The sequence below is a fragment of the Hesperophylax consimilis genome, chromosome 17 (assembly GCF_061612785.1).
Source record: "Hesperophylax consimilis isolate HC1 chromosome 17, BYU_Hcon_1.0, whole genome shotgun sequence".
In the NCBI taxonomy this organism is placed as follows: domain Eukaryota; kingdom Metazoa; phylum Arthropoda; class Insecta; order Trichoptera; family Limnephilidae; genus Hesperophylax; species Hesperophylax consimilis.
This window is the reverse complement of record NC_142852.1, coordinates 17508443-17531814: the sequence shown is the minus strand read 5'-3', so window position 1 is coordinate 17531814 and position 23372 is coordinate 17508443. Positions and strand designations below refer to the sequence as shown.

General features: G+C 33.5%; 1 protein-coding gene across 2 annotated transcripts in view; it reads right to left on the bottom strand.

The window, feature by feature from the left end:
• Nucleotides 1-377, bottom strand: part of LOC149416118 (cytotoxic granule associated RNA binding protein TIA1) — a 147939-nt gene extending 147562 nt beyond the window's left edge. For both annotated transcript variants that reach the window (XM_089642057.1, XM_089642058.1), the window contains exon 1: nt 94-377. In XM_089642057.1, coding sequence (XP_089498183.1) covers nt 94-280 — 187 coding nt within the window. In that variant the 5' untranslated portion in view covers nt 281-377. The remainder of the gene's footprint in view (nt 1-93) is intronic.
• Nucleotides 378-23372: the final 22995 nt, after the last annotated feature.

Genomic DNA, 23372 nt, shown 5'->3' with positions numbered 1-23372 from the left:
GTCGGTTAAGTCAAAAATGTTGAAAAAAGAAATCACCTAGATGACTGGAAAACGCTTGAAAAGGGTAACTTTAAACATTTTTGAATTACTTACCACTTTTGTTGTTATTCTGCGGCATTTGTTGGCACATCTGTTGCTGCATGGGTTGCACCAGCCCGGGGTGCAGCTGAAGCAGTTTGGCCGGCTCCAGCTTTCCCTGCGCAGTCACCGGGATGGACCCTGGATTGGTCATGGTCGTCATAGTCGCTGTTGGCATCATCAGCGTCGACATAGCCAACATTTTCGAAAATTCGTACGTCTTGAAACTTTTTGAAAAACTCCGTGTAAATCCAAATCAATTTTTCTCCGATTGCTGTTCTGTTTTCTTTAAAAGCATTTAAATATACTGTTCTATCTAATGTATATTTTACTTTTTCGTCTACAATCTTATTTTACAAATTATCTTAATTTTTTCAATTCTATTTCTCAGAATTTTTTCAGTGTTATTTTGTAAATGTATCTTTTATCCTATGTTCGTTACAGTAGTCTTATGTTTTAAGCTTAACATCAAATCTTAAAGTTACTGTAATAGATACTTTTTATACTAAGAAATCCATCCTTTATTTAAATCCTTCGAAAATAAATATTTCTTCTTCTGCTCTCACGAACAATATAGTTCAAATATCTTTCCAAAAATGCACACAGAAATATTTCGAAATTAAAATCACATCAAACTTTAAAAGTGTATAGTTTTTTTCTAAACCTTTTTTATCAAAACTGCATCAATCTGATTGTATCAAAGTGGTATAATTCCATCCAATTTAGAAAATCGTTCTGTTCTGGTCTTTAAACCTGTTTCATAAATTCTTTATTATCTTTGTTGGACGCTGTAGAAAGGTCCACATTTATCCACTTTTTGATCAATGGTCTTTCCACCTTTTCAAATCTAAAAGAAGACTTAAAACTTTTCAAAAATGTTGAAGAGTTTTGACTTATCAAAATATTAGAGAATTTAACTTAATATTTGACACTGTTCCTTGGGAATTTGGCGTTTTTTGGTGTAGTTCTTCACTTAGTTAATTTACAACTAGTCCAATTAATAGAAATCCTATTTATTCCTCACTTTGGTGTTCACTTTCGTGAATCCAATCATTTAAATAAAAATTTGGTGTTGATTGTTGGATTCTGTTCTTTTTAATCACAATTTTGTATAATTTTGTAAAATCTATCTAATTAAGATAATCTAGCTAATTCACCCCTGCATGATCTTCTCTGCCCCTTCTCACTGGTCTATATCTCTTCCGACCACTTCTTCTGGTGACTCCTATATTGTTGAATTGACTTCTTCTACTTTAAACACCACACTGACGACACAACGAATCACAGGATTTTATTCAGGTTATTTTTCAAATTGATTCAATACTATCTACTGATCTAACTCTGAAAACAAAATTATTTTCATCAGAAAAAAATATCAACCCTTTTAAGCATGAATAAAAAATATCATTTTTTTAAAGTGATGAATTTCTCGAACACAAAATTTCAAGATTTCATTATTTATTATTTCAAAAACAGTGTTTTATTTTTTTTTTATTATTAAGATATCATATTTTCTTTTAACACGAATAGTTCTCTTAATTATCTATTAAGGAATTTATTTTTATTTAAAAGGATAACTGTTTTCTATTATTAGTTACTGTCATTTTATGCTTTAAAGAAATAATTTAAACGTTTTAATACGTCGAATTTTTATGAGAGTGATGATAAAGGATATTTTCATTTATTTTTGGATTAACTTAATTTAAAACCTCAAATTGTAATATTTAATTATTGAAGACAATACTGGCGATTTTTAAACGAAAATTTGAAACGGAAAAAAACAGAAAACAAAGGGTCGCATTTAGGACTTTAACCCTTGACACTCGCCTTGCCGGAGTGCCGCTTTACCTACCGAGCTAATGGGACCCTATCTCCTTCGGTCATATATAACTGTATCATACTTTGAATAAGAACTGTCAACGTTATCTTTATTTTTTCATCGTTTTTTTTAGTGATTGCTATCTTTACGTATGATCTCAAGATTCAACTCGAACTAAATGCAATCTATACAGTGTCTTGGATAAATAAATCCTATTTTTATTATAATGTGCGACATCTATTGACTTTTCTGCAAGTCTAGGATGAATATTTATTTGTTGAATAACTTAATGAGTTAAACCAAAAAATGTAATATTTAATTTTTGAAGACAATATTAGCGATTATTAAACGAAAATTTTAAACAGAAAAATTTATGGTCGCATCTAAGACCCTTGCCTTGCCGGGGTACCGGGTTCAAGTTCTAGATGCGCCGAATTTTTTCTCTGTTTTAAATTTTTGTTTTTTAAGAATCGCTAAAATTATCTTCAGTATTATATCAAAATATTTTCTTTAAGGCGGTGCCACTTCAACCTGTAATATTCTCAATCTCGAACAGATGGCGATTATGTTAAAAATCCTACTCAATCCCTCGGGATAATAGGTTCGGTTTTACGAACGAACAGTTATTTTCCGTATAGTCAATTTGTTTGCTTTTATGTCTCTCTCTCATGGTGAGAAATAATAATTATTATTATTATTGTATTTTCTTCTTTATTTTGTAACATCGATATAATTATACACTCACTGGGATCTCTCGTGCTGAGGATTTCATTATGTGTGAAATGCGTAAGAGGGAACAATCTACTTTTCAATGAGTTCAGAAATATTCCATTTATTTCTAGTTCATTCCAAAACGGAAATACACGCAAATTCTCCGTCTCTTATTATAGTATTGAAGTAATGTGCCAGTGGCCTGAGGGGTCACGGTTCCATTATAAGCGTTCAAAAAGCAGAAAAAGATAACTCAAGATGGTTTGAAAGAAAGATATCCACGAAAACCATTAAAATGAACAGGTGTAAGCGACTGGTGTGAAAATCTATATATGTAAATAAAAATGAAAATATTTTTTGTTCAAAATGTTAAATCTCTTAAAGTTTTTCACCGATTGCTTTGAAATTTTGACACAACGTCTCATTCGAATTCGCATATGTACATACCTGTATTGTATAGATGTCGCCACAGCAAAGCGCGGCGGGGTACAGCTTGTATTTAATAAAATGCGAATTAAGTAAACTGCAAATAACTTGAACAGCAGACTTTTCTTATTTAATAAATCAGAAATTCCATTAAAATCATTTGATTTATAAGCAGGTTCTTAATTACCTATCTACTTAATTAATTTAATTAATAATTCCGACAAATCGACGACTGATCACGTTTGAAAAGGGAATTTTATTGAAGCTTTAACCTTTCGTGCGCTGATGCTAAATTTTCGTCAGCTGATTCTATTTTCTTGATAACTTACCTGTTTTTTTTTTTTTTTTAATATTTTTTTTGTAAATTGTACCGTCTTGTCTTTATATATATATATATTTATAAAAATAGTAAATAATGCACATTTTTATTTTTTTATGTACAACCGTACAAGATTTCCAATCAACGTCACAAAAAGTTAGACTATGACATCCTTATTTGAAGCGATGATGAGAAAGAGGAAGGTGGGAAGAACTTTATATTATTACTATAAATTAGCATTTTTCTCAGATACTTACATTTGAAAAACGTTTTTGTTCTCTCTCATGTTATTTTTTTTTTCTTTAAGAAATACGGAAATATTCTTGAAGTTTAATTGTATTTTCAATAAAGATAAATACATGTTTTTACAATAAAAAAATAAGAAAATACTGAAGAAGGCACACAAAAAACTACAAGAACTACGCGTTAGGTTAGGTTAGGTTAGACGGGAGCGTAGAAGAATTGCGCAATAGTAACTTTATCGTTGTTTTCAAACGACTGCCTATTACGAAATGAAAATCAAGAACTCCACACAGCATCTCCAAAGATGACATAGGCCCTAGTGGATTTTTTTTTCATCACAGCCTTCTGTGTGGAGCTAAATAAAAAAAAAATTAAAAAAAAATCTCGTTTATTCTGTTGCCAATTGATTCGGATTTATTTTAGTACGCTGCAAACATTATGTTGATTGCCTATTGGACACGACGCACAGCGGCTTGCAGTGTAAATAAAATATTGTGAAAAAGACAAATCATACTCATATGTAAAGCATTTAAGCATTAAAATGAATCATCAACATAAAAAAGTTTTTTTACACTTTGAGGATTTAAAAAAAAAAAATCGCACGTTGCGCCACAATACGAAGTATGTCAAAAAAATACAAATAAATAGTAGTATATATTTGTGTAAGGATATAATGTCCAACCAAATGATTCCAGAGATCGCCTCATTTTTAATGTCAGTGCCATACAAATTTTTCATAAAAAATGATAACTCCTTCATTTGTACACGCAATTCCTTCATACGAAATTTTATAGCATAGTAATGATCAGCAGAATCCATTTCTAGCCAAAAAAAAGACCCTTTTAATTCAAGTCTCTATGTCTATGGAAGGCGATTTTCAGCTCACTGTGCGACATGAAGGCCTTCAACGGGTACAAGTTATTTGTGGCCGACAAGCGCTTCTGGCCATCAAAGGGTTAAACCAACACAAGAATTGAGAAGCCCTGCTATAGATAAATGTAGTAATGTGTTCAAATTTTTAAAGGATTGCTTAATCTTTTCTTTGTTTGTACGTTACAGCATTCAAATTTGTGTTGCTTTTCATGTCATGTGTTGAACAGTCCGAAATTCACTTTTGTGACAGCGAATTTCGAATCAAAGGTCCGTAGTAAGCGTTCAAAAAAAAAAGAAAATGATGGTTTGAAAGGGATCCATGGAAATACGAATGTTAGAAAGTGCGCAAATATTAAATATGTGTTAGCGAAAATATTTTATGAAGCAGCAGCAACTTATTTAAAAAATAGCAAAAATCTCTTGACAAATGACTTAATAAATAAGCATTTAAAGAAAAAAAAATTAATATCTTTAACATTTTAAATAACAGAACTAGATGTGTTTTTTTTTAATTTTTGTTGCAAACTTTCATATTTGTAATTACTTTTTATGATTATCTTCAAAAACAAAATAAATATATTTAAAAGTTTAAAAACTGTGTCAACTTAAAGTGATTCCAATTTATTTATTTTATTCAATTTACAAGTATCGGCACGTAATTATAGCAATATAAAAAATAAGATAGAATCAACGTAATATTCTTAGGTACAACAAATAAAGGGAAAACAAAAAATTATAAATACTTATGTCTATGTTAAGGCGATGCACTACGTCATGTAATATTATAAAATGGAGCCGCTATCAATAAGAACCCTTACGTAGATGGCGATAAGGTTTAAATTCCCGCTTAACACCATCCGCCTGTTTTGATTTATACAGGAAAAAAACATGGCCAAAAAGTGCCTTTTATTTTATTTTGTGGATATTCAGGCATAAATATTTATTTTTTTCCCATCATTTTATAGATAACTTAATTTTCCACATTATACAATAAAATCATAACCGAAAATGGGTTCGTAAGTAAGAGATTTTGAACTTTAAAGCAGTTTTCATAGGCCTTATATATTATTTTTTTCTTGGCTTATAAAAAGACTTATCTAAAAAATACTCGATTATTTCAAAGGCCAAGATGTATTCTACTCGCAGTATTTTATTAAAGCATCTGAAAGATTTCTAGGCGACCAAATTTTCAAACCAAAAACACATGATTTTGCGTTACTACGTATGGCATCGCCTTAAATTGAAAAATTAACAAAAAATAAAAAGTTTAGTTTTGGGTAAATCTAAAAAAAATCAACGTAAAAAGTAAGTTGGTTACAGATTTGGGGATAATATCTTAGTGAAACAACTAACTAACTAACTAACCATCACGCTGTTTCCCCGCAGGGGTAGGCAGAGAAGACGCGCAGCCAAACAACTCGATCTTGGCACACACTCCTTGCCTCATTCACATTCATTTTCATAGCCTGACTCAAGTATCTGATTCACTATATCTGCTGACATTAACATTTGGGTCGTATATTCTAATTAAGGCGAAGCTTAATGCTAAATCATTATTTTGATAAATCTTTATAACAAATTGGTGTACATTATGAATACCAAAAAATATGCTTTAGATAAATTGAAGGTTTTCCTATCGTTTCGGTTGAGTAGAATACAAATAAAAAAATAAATTACTCAGTAAAAAATATAAATGTAAAATACTAAACAATATATTTTTGCAATAGAAATGTATGAACGCGTAAAGAAAACAACTTTAAAAAATACAATATTATAGCTAAGATTAACTGTGACAGTTTCACTTGATTAACTTTTTTGCTTTCTTATAAAATTATTTACAAAACAAATAAAAACCAGTTTTGTGCTTGAAATCGAACTTTTCTAGACTGCGTTTGTCAAGCGATTTTAGTGCATATTACCTACAATATAAGGTATACCAAGAATATACACATTTTTTACTTGTAGCTTCCTCTAAAACACTTTAAGTTATTAATATCTATGCATCTGTAATGCCAAAACGTTAATTATATGAAATTCATTCGGTAGAAAAAAATCACAAAGTAAGTTCTGAAAATTATTAAAAACCATAGACATATGAATATTAGTAGACCTGCCCTAAGTGATTAAAAGCGTATTATTCCCCACTCCCCATACCGGTTCCATTGGAGCCGGCTGTGCTCGCGTATGGCTTCCCGTGAATCTTGAGAATGTGACGTCAGTATTCTTGTTCGAACTAGCGTCGAGCTATGGTCGAGGCATTTTACGAAATAACACGGCAAAATGGTGGCTTGTGGTATGAAAACTTGTAAAAATAGATGTGAAAAAGAGAATAAACCCAATTGTCGTATTACATTCCATATATAAGCATCATTTTAAGCTTATTCACGTCGTATAATATGAATCAGTTGTAGAAACATATACTATCACATCGAGCCAACATTGGTCGAATGTAGCGATTCTCAAGTGTGCGCATCGTTGTTACTGGGAAGTAAATTATGAACACTTATAAAAGTGTCTTAACTAAATACGTAAACAAAATATTCGACTCTGAAAATAGAAGAATTTTTTTTTTGCCGAATTTGGACTTCGCAAATTTGTTCATAACGTGGCGAGTAATTTGCGCTCCCATGTAAAAATGTCTATTCATTCAAAAGCAGATTTTACTTTTAAGAACTAAATGGTGATATTAAAATGCGAGATGCCTATATACTGTCAGATTGATTTATTGACGAATCACAGTCAGCTTTACCCCCTTCGTTCTTCAACAGTTGATTTTACCCCTCACCTTTAATTTCTAGTCTATATATTCATATGTCTGTGTTAAAAACACATTTTGTTCAGTTATAATATGTTATAGGTATGAAAAAATTCAATGTGTATCTTTAAATGGTACTAAAGTATTTGTCGATAGATTTAGGGCTAGATTTCAAACGAGTCGTGTTTTATTAAATAATACGTATTTTCAATATTAGCGAGCTCCCTCTAACATTTGTATTTACGTTTCTCATTTTTTTCGCTCATTCTCTCACACGCCCAAACCATCTAAGTGTCCCTTTCATAATCTTACTCATTACGCTTACATCAGCCTTAAATTTTTTACACGATCATGCATAGTTTTACTACACACAGTTGACAACAAAATGTGAGAAATTTCTCATTTAAATTTAGACTGTTAAATAAATGTAAATTTTAACGGAAACGAATTTATTTCCAAGCCTATAGGACTAGGGAATGAACGAAATAGTTTGTTTTTGACGAATGAACAAAGAACAACTCTGGAAGTCTTGGAGCGTTATTAGTTTTGTTAAGTCAGGTGCATCACTCAATTAACTAATTTGTATAAAATATTGAATCGCTTACTGTTCCTTTGTAAGAGTCGGTTAAATCAAGAAATTTCATCAAATTAACAAAATGATTTTTTTTCAATGGGGATGAAAAATTTTAAAGTGATCAACTTTAAAATTTGTGTAACGACAGGGGAGCTATGTCGCCACCTGGTTGGGCAGCGTTGTGAGGCGGATTAAACAGATGCCGGTAACTCGTTCCACATACGAGGCGTTTTACGAAAAAAATGAATCGAAGAAGCAGCCAGTCAATTTCAACTGTTAACGGGTGTTCCGCTCGTATACACTGGTGCACCGGGGTTCAATGCTACACGCTCCAATAAAATACATGTAGAACAGACTCAACATGCCCATATTGCGTCTGTGCATTAGAGATGGAAATCGGTCTTTTAATAATTGGTTATCAATCAGACGGATCGCCCTCCTTTGCACAGAATTTGAAGGGTTGTGGTGGGGCTCCAGCCCAAAGGTGTCTGCGAAATTCAATTTGTAAACATAGATTTATACAAAGTTAGATTGATAGTCAAATTCAATTGGTGGACGTAGATTTATACAAAGTTAGATTGATGGTCAAATTCAATTGGTGGACGTAAATTTATACAAAGATAGATTGATGGTCAAATTCAATTGGTGAACGTAGATATACACAAAATTATATTGATGGTCAAATTCAATTGGTGAACGTAGATTTACACAAAATTAAATTGATGGTCAAATTCAATTGGTGGACGTAGATTTATACAAAGTTAGACTGATGGTCAAATTCAAGTGGTGAACGTAGATTTACACAAAATTAGATTGATGGTCAAATTCATTTGGTGGACGTAGATTTATACAAAGTAAGATTAATGGTCAAATTCAATTGGTGAACGTAGATTTACACAAAATTAGATTGATGGTCAAATTCAATTGGTGGACGTAGATTTATACAAAGTTAGATTGATGGTCGAATTCAATTGATGGACGTAGATATATACAAAGTTAGATTGATGGTCAAATTCAATTGGCGAACGTAGATTTATACAAAGTTAGATTGATGGTCAAATTCAATTGGTGGACGTAGATTTATACAAAGTTAGACTGATGGTCATATTCAAGTGGTGAACGTAGATTTACACAAAATTAGATTGATGGTCAAATTCAGTTGATGGACATAGATATATACAAAGTTAGATTGATGGTCAAATTCAATTGGCGAACGTAGATTTATACAAAGTTAGATTGATGGTCAAATTCAATTGGTGGACGTAGATTTATACAAAGTTAGACTGATGGTCATATTCAAGTGGTGAACGTAGATTTACACAAAATTAGATTGATGGTCAAATTCAGTTGATGGACATAGATATATACAAAGTTAGATTGATGGTCAAATTCAATTAGTGGACGTAGATTTTTACAAAGTTAGATTAATGATCGAATTCAATTGATGGACGTAGATTTATACAAAGTTAGATTGACGGTCAAATTCAATTGGTGAAATTAGATTTTTACAAAGTTAGATTGATAGTCAAATTCAATTGATGGACGTAGATTTATACAACGTTAGATTGATAAATGAATAAAACTGCATTTGACCCAAGTGTTCGCTAGGTCATCAATATTTAATTTATAATTTCATAAATATATATATATATATATATATATATATATATATATATATATATATATATATCTTAAAATGAATGCATTTTGAAATATATTCAGAATCAACCACCCCAGTAATATCTGTAAATTGAACAAGTTACTTATACCGCCAATACCACGGGGCACAGAGGTGAATATGAAATGATATGTACACAGTGGCCACGTATTACAAACACTCACTTGTAGCGGTGTTCGCAACTCGCAGCGCTGCCCGCCTTATTGAACCGCTACAGTGGGGTGGGGAACAGGGTGACGAGGGCGAGGGTGGTACCGGGTGACGCAGGAAATACTATTCGTTAATTCGTCTTTGAAAAATATCTGTAGAATTTTTTTTTTTTTATAGTGAATACCTCACAAGAGTCCCAACTGCTCCCGTCTGGAGCCAGTGAGACTATGGCATCCCCGATTGGGGGATGTTGTGAGGCTGAAGGTAAGTGGGGAAGGGAAAGAGGAAGGTGGGGAAGTACCTGGCTATTCAGATCTAGTCACTAAACACGGCTAAAGCCATTTGGAGCAACGTTTCAATTCTGAATGGTGGTCTTATACCAGGGCGATACTGGTAGTATCTTCCACTCTGTGATAAATGAGATACCTGAAGCGTTTGTGTGATAAAACCATGAATGATCGTGTTAGAAATGTGGAATTTTGCAAGTAATGCAAGGCCGATTTAAGCGTACTGAGTACACAAGATTAAGAAAGGGAGTCTTAGATGGTTTGGGTAAGGAGAATGTACTACTCGAATATGAATGGTAGGAGAAGTCGGGAATGCCGGAGGAGGACATGGTACTATCAAGAATCAGTATAACAGAGGTGAATGTATTAGAAAACGTATAAATGCGAATGATGCAAGGAATGCGTACCAAGACTGGATTGCTTGGCAATCCATCCTCTCTGACTAACCCAACGGGAAACAGCCTAGTGGTTACTTAGTTAGTTCAGAAAGTAAAAATATCTTGATATAGAAATAGGCAAAAAAAATTGAATGGGACTTTCACATAAATTGTTGTAATGGGGTAATATGAGGATCTGCTATTTCAAATCGCATGAAGCAACTTATTTAAACTTATTTTTCAAAAGGGTATTATAAAGACCATCCTGAAAGCTCTAATAAGGACGCCAACAAAAGGGTATTGTAAAGACCATCCTGAAAGTTTTAATAAGGATGCCAACAAAAGGGTATTATAAAGACCATCCTGGAAGCTCTAATAAGGACGCCAACAAAAGGGTTTTATAAAGACCATCTTGAAAGTTCGAATAAGGACGTTAAAAGCTCTAATAAGAACGCCAACAAAAGAAATTTAAAATTGAACCATTGAACTTTTGCCTCCCAATTGGATTCCATCACTTGTATCAATTGAACTTTTTCCACCTAATTACATTCCATCATTTGTATCAATTGAACTTTTGCCACCTTATTGCATTCCATCACTTGTATCAATTGAACTTTTTCCACTTTATTGCATTCCATCACTTGTATCAATTGAACTTTTTCCACCTAATTACATTCCATCACTTGTATCAATTGAACTTTTGCCATCTTATTGCATTCCATCAATTGTATCAATTGAACTTTTTCCACCTTATTGCACTCCATCAATTGTATCAATTGAACTTTTGCCACCTTATTGCATTCCATCAATTGTATCAATTGAAATTTCGCCACCTAATTGCATTCCATCACTTGTATTAATTTCGTATTTCCTTTTTGAATTGCTGAAACTAAATGCTGTAGAAATGAGGCGTATGTGTGGTAAAACCATGTATAAGTAAGGAGATCTGCAAAGTAAGCAAGACTTATAAAAGCGTAATACATAAGATTAAGAAAGGGACGCTTAAGTGTTTTGGGCATGTGCAAGAGTGAATGAACGAAGAAAGGCGTGTAAGTAGAATATATGAAGTAAATTTGAATGGTAGCAGAAATCAACCCGATCAAGTGAATCAGAATTATAAGAGAGTATGTATTAATTTGAATAAAGCAAAGAGTGTGTACCAAGACCGAGTTGTTTTGCGGTCCGTCCTCTCTGCATACCTTCGGGGGAAAAGTCATGATTGTTAGTTACTTAGAGTTAGACATTATCATTTTTTGGTGTGATTGCACAGTTCAGACTGAATGTTTTTACAACCTGGATGGTTTCTTGGGACAACTTTTTACATTTCTAATAAATTAATTAATATTACTTTGAGGTAATAGCTCAATTGGTAGAGACGCGAGTAAGACTAGATGATCTAGGTTAGGATCCCAGTTGCAATAGTAACCTTTTTATTTTCTGGCGCTTATCTCTTTCATATTTTCATTGATAGTTGAAGATAATATCTTGTTCAATGGCATTTTTTATATCATTTCATACATCACACAACAATTGACCCAATTCACAAAGTTCAAAAGGCAATAATAAAACTCACACTGCAAGTACCATTCTACACAGACTCAAACAAAATCTTCAAAACACTAGACGTCATTTCAATAAGACAACTTTACGCCAAAACTGCTCTCCTACACCTCATTCATAATAATCTTCATATAACAAATCAACCAAAAGCCATAATAAAAACCATGTCATCAACAAATGAAACACTGAACATTCCGATAACACACACCACACACGGACAAAGACACTTTCAATACTACGCAACCAAACTTTTTAACAGTATGCCCATTACTTTGAAACAACTAATGAATACAAATACATCTCCAAACTTTCTGAAAAAACATATCGTAGCCTGGATAAAAAATCAAGATATTCACTTTATTCAAAAGATTATAATTCCAAACCAAACATAACCAAAATATGATAAGTAAAATTAATTATTATACACGTTCTTCAAGAATTATCCAAAAATACATACACGCACATATAAATGTGTGTTTTCATATATGATTTAAGGTTTTCACGGCCAAAAGTATTTTTCTTATTTGTTTTTGGGGTGTTATGCCGTGTTGCGCTAACTCCTTCTTTAGCCAACGTTTCGGACAACATTGCAGTGTCCATCATCAGGGCAGATGTGTTATTTGTGTGTTTTCATGTTTCAATATATTTCTGCGAAAAAAAAAAAAAAAAAACTTTCTACTACAACACATAAATACCTGTCACGTAACATACAATATCACTCACACACAGTTTTACCTATATCAACCTATGTTCTTCATTTTTTATACCTTTTTTCTCTACTTTTTTCTCTGTACTACAATATAAACCACTGTAATCATTTGTAAAATGTGTATTCAAGAATAGACATAAAGAAAATAAAAAAATCATAATGGAGTATTAAAATAAGTTTTTTTTATTAATCCAGTAAAATTGTATATTTTAAAACTTTTTTTTAAAACGTGGCAACTTTTAAAAATCAATTTACCAGGGCGATGCTGAGATCATTCATATTTCAATAAATTATCATTTTAAATTTTTTTCATTGGTTCCACATAGGCGAGGAATCATGTCATCTTAGGGTATTAGTGGACGCTGTGTGGAGCTTCTTTTTGGAAAGGAAGAAAGGGAAGTTCTAGAAAGAAATCTTAGCGAGATTGGTGGGAATTTGGAGGTCGGTATGTTTATGAATGACGGATGTATGAATCCATCCCTCTATCTGCGATTTAAAGCGATGAGTCAAGGGAGTCCTGCTGGAAAGTTCGAAAGGTCTACTTCAACAAGTCTCTTTCGATCCGGCCCGCCACGCAGTAGGTGGGCAGACGCATCTGCCGCCAATACCTAGACAAACCTCACCCACATGAACTCGTGCACCCCTGCTAAGTCCACTTGGGGTGACCTATGTCAGAGATGTTCGTTACCCAATAAATGGTTCTCGGGATGGTGGTACTTATGCATGCCTCTAAAATTAACTATCGCATGCTGGGATTTGAACCCAGAAAGATTCTTAGTAGAGAATCGTAACAACTCAACAACGGAGACTGCGATAACTTTAACTGCGCTACCCTGTACCGTTGGGTGGGGTTGGTGAGGGGGTGGGTGGGAGGTGGCGGTGCCGGGGGTGGTAGTGCCTACCCCGCATCGCGCACCCGTGGGGCTATAGCAATACCTATACACTCATTTCTAGGTTCGGCCAAGAACAAAGGAGGACGCAGTGCGCACGCGCCAGCCATATATGCAGTGGAGGGACCAAAATGTACTGAATTATTACAATATTATTTGTTTTGTACCATGCAAACATGCTATTGGCCCCCTCTGGGCTGGAGCTCCAAAATACCTGATAAACCAACATACTTGATTCTGTGCAAAGAAGGTTGGACCGTCTGATTGACAATCAGCGGTTAATAGACCAATTGTCATCTCGATTTATGGGAAGGGAACGAAGCAACAGCAAACGGAGCTAAACGCCGATTGCAGGTTACTTCACTTCTTTTCCATAATCCGAGGCTCGGCTCTCGAATCGGTTTGCAAATGCATACGCAGCATTATGCAACGTAATGGTAATTTATATACAAACTTCTATATTAGGTTAATTAAATAAATTCGTAGATTTCGGTGGGATGAAAGTATGCACTTATTTACTTAAATATCAAATTTGAAATGTTTTACTGCTAACGCCTCGGCGTCTAAAAAATAATTATTTCATTTATTATTTTATTTATTATTCAAAATTGAGCAGCCGATTTAGCCCGCACAATTTGGGCAAAGAATGTCTTAGGTACATAGCGAGTATACGGACTGACTAATATATCTCGCCTTATAAATTTCTTTGTCGTCTCGCATATGAACTACTAAGGCCCGGTCTATAAAAAATGGTTTGAATCCTCGCTAAGTACGATATTCCTCGCTCAAATTTAAGCAAGCTAAATCGGCCGCTCAATCCTCCAAACCCATGCCGCAAAGCAGTTCCTAGTTTGGACGCAATTCAACATTTACATAAATAATTGCATACTTTCATCTCAGCGAAATTTACGAAAATTGCCTATTTTATCGGAATGATAATTTGTTAAAGAATGATACTCAATTTGAAACAGTCTGGTAAGGTGTAAGAGAATTTTTAAGGTTGCAATATGAGAAAAGTTCACCATAATGAATAGTGTGATGATTCCAGCAAAATAAATGCTGTTTACAATTAGTATCCTCTCATATAGCACTTTGCTGATTGAAGTGGGGAACTTTATCATAAATTAACTCGTAAATTGCATTCGCTCAAACATATATTGCGGGCGTTGACATTTTAAAACATCGCCATAGAAATACAACAACGCGATGACAGTTCACAAGCCATTGTTCTACTGACCATTTATTATTAAAAAAAATTTCATATTAAACTAATGTTTTTGTTTATGTTTAAAAATAAACACAAACATTCCCGGGTTACGAATAACCTGACATTATTTGAAATACTCCTAATATCACCACAGTAAGCAGAAATTTTTCTTGTGTTGTGATGGAGGACTGAACGAGGAATTGAACACACGATGCCTGAGTGGAACCCAAACGCGATTCCCATTCAGACACTGACCGGTTAGTTCTTATTTAGTATCAATCATCATCAATCATCAGTATCAATCATCGGGGCAGATGTGTGAAGGAGGTTATAATACTTTCAACCGTGGAAACCTCAAATCATATCAATATAATGGGTTGGTTTACACAATAGCGTTGAATTGTTCGCCTAGAATATTGTGGACGAAGAACGATTTACCAGCCTCTGTGTTTCCTCCTTCCTAAAACATGGGTCTCCTCTCCTTCATCTCCTCAAAAAGACCTCGACACATCATCCCCAGATATGACATAGGCTCTGAGGGAAATTATTTTGTGTGGAGTTAATATAAAAAAATAAAAATTCATTTTAAAAGTGGACATTCTATTTTTGAATTAAAATAAGTATTGGTTCGCTCGATTGTGTCATGTCTCGACTTTGTCAATAATTCACTACCAACTCATACATTTTCCTCACATCTTTTTCTTCGTTCATCACATACGCCTCAATTTACTACAAATAATCACTTGATCAATGTTTTTTTACCATTCACTTCATGTTATATAATGAAATCTATGTTTTTAATCTTATAAAATTTAATTTCCTTCGACCATATTTCATTCTATTGCAGAAATAAGATTTAAGTCTTCCTTGAGAGTCCTAGACTTTTTCTAACATTTACTACTGTATACCACGTTGTTACTTTACATAATGTACATTATTTTGACTTTAATTATTACTCAATTATAAATAATTATTTGAATCATGTCTTCGTTTGGTTTCCCTGACTTTTTCTATCACTCACTTTATGTAGTACAATGAAATACACATTTTCACTAAGATGACATTAAGATGGTCCAGGAATTCGTTTAGTTTCTCCGTTCCATGATGTGACAAGGATGTTCCAATGATGTGACAAGGATGATGTGACAAGGATGTTCCATGATGTGACAAGCTGTTCCGGATGTGACAAGGTCTATGTAGGCCAGACAGAGCGGACTATCTCCAAAAGGATTTCAGAACACTTCAGAGCTTGTAAACTCGGCCACCCTGACAAATCGGCAATTGCCGAGCATTTGATTGACACCGGGCATTACTTTGGATTTGTTCCTGAAATCCTGGGGAGACCGAAAACTTATAGAGCACGGCTGATTACGGAGGCCATTGAAATTCATAAAAATCCCGTAAACATTAATAGAGACGATGGAGCTAAGCTTAATAGTTCTTGGTATCCGGTAATTGACGGATACACCAGAGCTAAACGAAGAAAACCACTTTAAATAAATAAAAAAATAAATAAAAAAAATAAAATGATACGTTAATGTTAGCTCAGAGGGTTGGAGCTGGCAACACGGTATCACAACCTCATACATAAGCTCACATTTTAACACAACCTCAAATAACACATCTGCCCTGATGATGGACACTGCAATGCTGTCCGAAACGTTGGCTAAAGAAGGAGTTAGCGCAACACGGCATAATACCCCAAAAACAAATAACAAAAATACTTTTGGCCGTGAAAATCTTAAATCATATTTCACATTTTCACTGTTAAAAAACTACATTATGTCGATTTTAATTCGACTTCGTATCTCATTCCAGTGCAGTGCAGTCTTCCTCGGACGTCCCCGACTTTATATATCATTTTAACTACTCTCTAAACACCCCTGCCACTAATAAGAACAAACGATGAAATTTTCAGCAAAATCAGTCCTGTAGTTTTTGAGTCTATAAGGTACAAACAATTAAATATTAATTTATTTTTATCTACAGATTTTGATGAAAATAATTATGTCTTAATCAAACGCATTCGCGTAAGCAAACGTCTCAACAAATAATGCTCTTTTACCAAAACTTGGCAAAAAAACGTTCCTTTCTTAAATTAATGTTTTTCTTACGCATTGTACAAAGACTAAACAATTTCTTATTCGGATTATTACTAATAAAAAATATATATTTAACTGGATGCGTAAGATATGACAATATAGCCGTTTGGCAGACAAAGGAAAATGACAGCGTTGATTTGTGATGTGTGATTTATTTTTATCTATTGACTAATTCACTATTTGTATTATTTTACATCAGTTTTAATTCATTAATAATATCAAATTGTGAACATAGTTTCATGTTACAGGAAAAAAGACGTTATTTTGAACACATATTTTTAAATTGACTTTTACCGTATGAATTTAATAAAACTTACATGAAAATAATGCTTTTCAATAACATTAATGCCTTCTGCATATATATAAAAAACAAAATTTAAAAAAATGAACGTTTATATTGTGACAAAATTAATCAAATAGTAAATCTAATTAATTAAAAAGATTTTTTTGGTTATCCCCTGTGAATTATTATTATAATTTTTAATTGTATGAACGAAATCAAAAAAGTGAATTTACAGTTTTCTTGCAAATACTTATGATAATAACACTGTGTATTTTGGATTTTGAATTCTTAGAAATTTTCCAACGTTTTGATCAAAAATATTTTTTTCAACTTTATCATGTTAAGTGTAAAAATATTGCACTTTTTAAATATAAAAGCTTATTTTAAAATCAAAATTCTAAAAGATAATTTTACCTAGTTTTTAAAATGGTATTTTTTTTACGACATCTTCAAAATGAAGAAAAATATAGAACATTCCATATTCATCATACCTTGGAAAAATTCCGAAATTCTTAAGAGAAATTACTATTTTCTTCAAGTTTATACAACAGATACATGATCCTCTTCAATTAGAAGGGTTTTCATATGCACGGTCGTTTATGAATTGAATAAAATTTTCAACTAATTTTTCAACAAGACTTTAACGTGTAGAATTTGGTGAAATCTATTCTTACAACCTATGATTATGGATTATGTGCTTAATCGTGCTAAGCTCGACATTCTAACAAACCTGAAACGAGCTTAAAAGCGACTGATGTACCGAGCCTAACTGAATAGTGTAGATACTGGCCTCCCACAGACAAAACGGACAGGATCCATGCGGCATTGAAAACGACTGCAGTAGCGGTTCGTATAAATTGATTTTTTTTGTTACATCTCACAAGAGTGCGCCTGTCTGTACGGTGTATATGCAGTCTTTGTCGCCACTCAGTTGGGCAGCGTTGTGAGGTGAGTTAAGGTAGAGGCTGTGCGAAGAGATTTATTAATGAAGATTATATGAAGGAGGAAAAACAGAAGCCGGTATAACGAGTCGAAGACGCAGCCGGTTCTCGTGAAGCCAGCATCAACTGTAAACGGGTGTTTCCGCGCACGCACCGGTGCACCGAGGATCAATGCTGCTAGCTACTTGGAGCAGGCTCCATTATTATGATTGTAGAACAGACCCAGCATGCCCACATTGCGTCTGTGCATTAGAGATTGCAATCGGTATGTTCACAATGGATTGTCAATCTCCTTTGCACAAAATCAAATACAAGGGGTCTCCAAAATTAAATTTTTTGGTTTACTTGATATCAGTACAGGCTTAGCAGCTGGGTTTCCACTCATCTTCAAATCCTATGTTGGTATTTGCAATAATTAAACATTCTAATTTCGCAAAAGATAACAAATAATTACAAGCATCAATTAGTCGCCTGAAATATCCATTCAAATTGAAAATATCTCCCGAGTAAAAATAAATGCCGCCGACGGGAATTTAACCCGCACCTTCTGATGTCCGGTCAGGTGCTCTGGATCACTGAGCTACGTCGGCTTATTTCCAATCCATACAAGCCATTAAACTGCTATACATATCTCTAGTTAGAAGCATAATTGAATACAACTCAGTAGTTTGGTCTCCCAATTACAAAATTCACATTAATAACATTGATCGAATACAAAAAAATTTCTACGTTTTATAAATTTTAAATTAAATATCCCACTAGAAGAATTACAATATCAATTCTTATTAAATACTTTCAAAATTCACACATCGGAAGACAGGCGTAAAGTAAACAACTTAACCTTTTTATTCAAGATTCTTAACTTTAAATTCGACTGTTGCGAACTTCTGGAACTCATAAACGTACGGATACCTACAATAACAAAACGACAAAATACACTATTCCACTGCAACACAAATAAGCGCAATTACATTGCGAACTCCCCAATACAACGGTTTCACACTATGGGAAACCAATACTTCGGTGATGTAGATATATTTAATATTAACTTTGCGAATTTTGCGAAGTTGTATTTTTGTAAACCAGTTAAATCGCTGTATTTTTTAATTTATGTTCTTGTTATTTTATTTTTGTTTCTTGCATATATATTTTTTAAAGTAATTTTATTTTTATTATTTCTTTCTCATGTTTCAAAATTGTCTGTCATCAAAATTGTACCACCTACATGTAAAAGCCCTCTGGCCGTTAAATAAATGAATAAACACGCAAAATAGTTCAATATGTACTAGTACTTCAATGAACGATTACTGCTTATTATATTTTAACTCAGTAGATATTTTCAATTTGCATGAATATTTTAGGCGACTAATTATTGCATATAATAATTTGTTATCCTTTGTGCTACGCATAAAAAACCTTGTCTTATAAATATTTATTTTAAATTAAAAAAAAATAATAATTCTAATTTCTAAGAAACTACTTGTCATAGTATCAAATAAGCGATTATGCAGATTCCATACTTATTTTATGAAAAAATAATAATTCTTTATTCGAAATTATATAAGTCTCGTTCAAATGCTTGTTAGCTTCTTAAATGGATTAATAGAGTGAAGATACGTTACTGACACATCGCGCGTGGTTTCGCCGAACTAGGTCCATTGGACATACTAGTCTACTACGTTCATGTACATATTTTTTTAATGACTTTTCATAAGATGTGTTACATTGTTTGTTCCAATAGTATGTACAGGTTTTTCCAATAAGAGGTGTTATTTTGATATTCAAAGACTCTTTTTAAAAGATTAATGGTTTCGTTGCTTGTGTGGCACGTAGCGCCTTATTGTTGAATGTTAACGTTGTCCAGATCAATACCATCCGATTCCGGCCATAAAAAATCATTAATCATCTCTCGATAGCGATCCATTCACCGTAACTGTTGCTCCAGCCTAATTTTCGAAAAAGTAAGGTCCAATGACTCCGCCGGACCATAAACCGCATCAAACAGTCACACGTTGAGGATATAGAGCTTATCAAAAACAACTCTTGGGTTTTCCGAGCCCCAGATGCGACAATTTTGCTTTTTGACGAAGCCACCGAGGTGGAAATGGGCCTCATCACTCAAGATGATTTGCATTTGATTCACTCAAGTAAATTTTAATAATATCAATGCGTTGTTGAAGCGTGTATCGTTCCATTTTTATCAATGGCGTATTTTCTACTTGTCAAATGTTAAAAAATGACAGCTTCAAAAGTAACATCTACCGAAATAGCGGGCTATTCAAAATAACACCTCTTATTGGAAAACTCTGTATATGTAAGTCTCCCTAAATGTCAAATCAACAAATTACAATCCGTTTTCAACGCCGCGGCAAGGCTTATCACCGGAGTATCTAAATACTCCCACATTTCAGAGCATCTCAAAAATCTGCACTGGCTCAAATGTCCTGAAAGAATCCAGTTCAAGGTATGCTGGATGGTATTTAAGTCACTTAACGGAATGGCTCCGCCTTATTTATCAGAATTGTGTATTCCAGAAGATTCCAATTCCCGACAGTCAACCCTTAGGTCAGCAACGTCATCAGCTATCGGAAGGTTGAAGGAACCAAAGCGCACACCAGATAAGTTCGGTGAGCGTGCTTTCGCCGTGTCAGGACCTAAAGCCTGGAATGGACTGCCACATGATTTGAGAATGATCGCAGACTCGACAGAATTTAGGTCTAAACTTAAAACGCACCTTTTCAGACAGTCGTATCCATAATTTCAGAAACCTCCACTTTCACAGTTGACGGCAATTTAAATTAACAAAATGAAAAAAATACTAAAAATAAAATAAAATAAATAAAAATAATAATTAAAAATAAATAAATAAAAATGATAACAACTAACAATTTGTAGGCTTTTAAGACAGTTAAAATACATTTAAATAAAAATAAAAACTATAGAAGACTTAAGATCATGCGACGACCAGTGTTTTTTTGATATAGTGTCCTCTGCGTGCAGTTCTATCTTTTATAAGCATAAACTTTTTAATATAAGTGTGTTTGTTGGAAGTGACTTGCCAGGTAAGTATGTTTTGGTATCTTTTCTAAATAACAAATGTAGATCCTAGGAAATAAATTGTACAGCGCCCTTGAGGTGATTTTTCACAAAAACGGCGCTCTACAAATTATCCAATTATTATTATTATAACGTGTCTTGTCTTTTATAATGGCATTTACATTTGATAGGTTGATAATTTTTCTCTTTTGAAGGAAATTAGAGGCAATTTTTTTATGAAGTTTTCAGCTTCATAAACCTTACAATAATACAATAATATCCTGTAATTTTCACGGTGCTGCGCTAGTTATTTTTTTTCCATAGATAAAAAGAAATCTCGTCGATGCAATGTACCAAAGATTAGCGATTTAGTTAAAAGAAACTGTTCAAAATTTACACAAGAAACTGTTCGTTTTAAACAAAAATTAGTTATTTATTTTAACATCATTTTCAAAATAACTTAAAACCTAATTATCACAGAAAAAAAATTAATTATTTGAAAATGATATTCCGTTCAAATGTTGTGTTTACTAATCTCAATCCTACAGCCAAGTGGGGGAGTAGGTAGTAGGTACCCAAAATTACTACCTCCTTATATTAGCTTAAATACTTGACACATCATACTAGTATTTTACGTATTTTTGCGCAAATACATAAGTTACCATTAATAATTGACTGAATAATTGGGATTTCTGTAGTAAAAGCCCATAAGACAGAAAAATGTATGGGGTCGTCGGAAGACCCACTTGGTTACAGGGGTTTTGTTTGGCATCTTGGCCTGTCAAGAGTTAACGTGTGCAAGCTCTTACGGCTTACTGCTAAAACACCATAAGTTTGGAGGCGGGTATGGGTACCTCCGCCCCGGGAATCATTTATTAGATAACCAACACCCCTACCATACTTTGATGGGCTTAAAGATGAATTACAAACAAAAAAGACTAATTTACGTTGAACATATATTTGTCGTATATAAATTTAAAACATAACATAGTAAAAACATTGTGAAATAACAGAGGGCATTATTATTAAAGAAATTTAAAAAATCCTGCAAAAGATGACACAAGACTCTAATATAACGGGTGCTTGCTCTAAGCTCACATTTGAATTAATTCCGATGAATTTGTAACTATAAATACTAATTTGCTTAGAGTGATCCCAACGGATTTAAGTTATTTATATTTAAGATTGATAAAAACCGTACCTTAACAAAAAAATATTTTATGTAAAACATTTTGAAAATTTTATAAAACGTTTTTCAACTATAAAATTAGCGGTAAGCATCAGATTTTATTTTTTAAAACGATGAATGTGTAACTTATCGAGGGATTCCTCAAGAAAAATTTGAGTTTTTAGTAATACGTTAATCAAAAATAGTTAAAATAAACACGGAAATATCATTTATTTAATCCTGATAAGCAAAATTCGAACGTAGGTCCGTCCATAACGCTGGACCGCGCTTTGAATATTGTTTTAGACGACTTTATCAGATTCTTACTGTATTTTAGAAATTTGCCAGGGCAAATTCAACCGTAGGTCTGTCCAGTACACCAGGGCCGCGCGTTGTATTTTTTTGTACGCGGCTTCTTCACTTGCGTCGTAAAGATTAAGTATTGCCTCGTGTTAATTTAGTGTTCGCTCAGTTGCGGTTGGTGAACGTCGATAAAACATTGTATTAAACAATGTATTATTAATCATTCCACGCCGCTGTTCGATAAACCACCCGTTCTAAGTTTTAAAATTAAACGAGCGTCGTGCCAGCCGTAAAAGTGGCAAAAAATACACACAATAAAGTTTAACGATTCCCTACCACCACCCGGCGCCACTGTCCTGCTTATCTCACCCTGTAGCGGGGAGCCAATGGCTACAGGGTGGCTATAACAGGTTTATTTCTAGTTACAATAGGGAAACTTTCTTTTAAACATACAGTGGCGGAGGTGAATTCGTTCTAAAGGGGACTGATTGCAATTGCAATTTGTATGTACATTTTAAATGATTTTTTGCAAGGACACAAATTGCATACATCTTTGTTTTTTTAATAAAAAGTGGCTAAAACTAACTTTCGCAAATTAGGAGATTGAAATGTGCTGGAATGATGGCAGCGCGTCTTTTTCTATCAGGAGATTGAAATGTGCGGGAATAATGGCAGCGCATATTTTCTATCAGGAGATTGAAATGTACTGGAATAATGGCAGCGCGTCTTTTTCTATCAGGAGATTGAAATGTACTGGAATAATGGCAGCGCGTCTTTTTCTATCAGAAGATTGAAATGTACTGGAATAATGGCAGCGCGTCTTTTTCTATCAGGAGATTGAAATGTACTGGAATAATGGCAGCGCGTCTTTTTCTATCAGGAG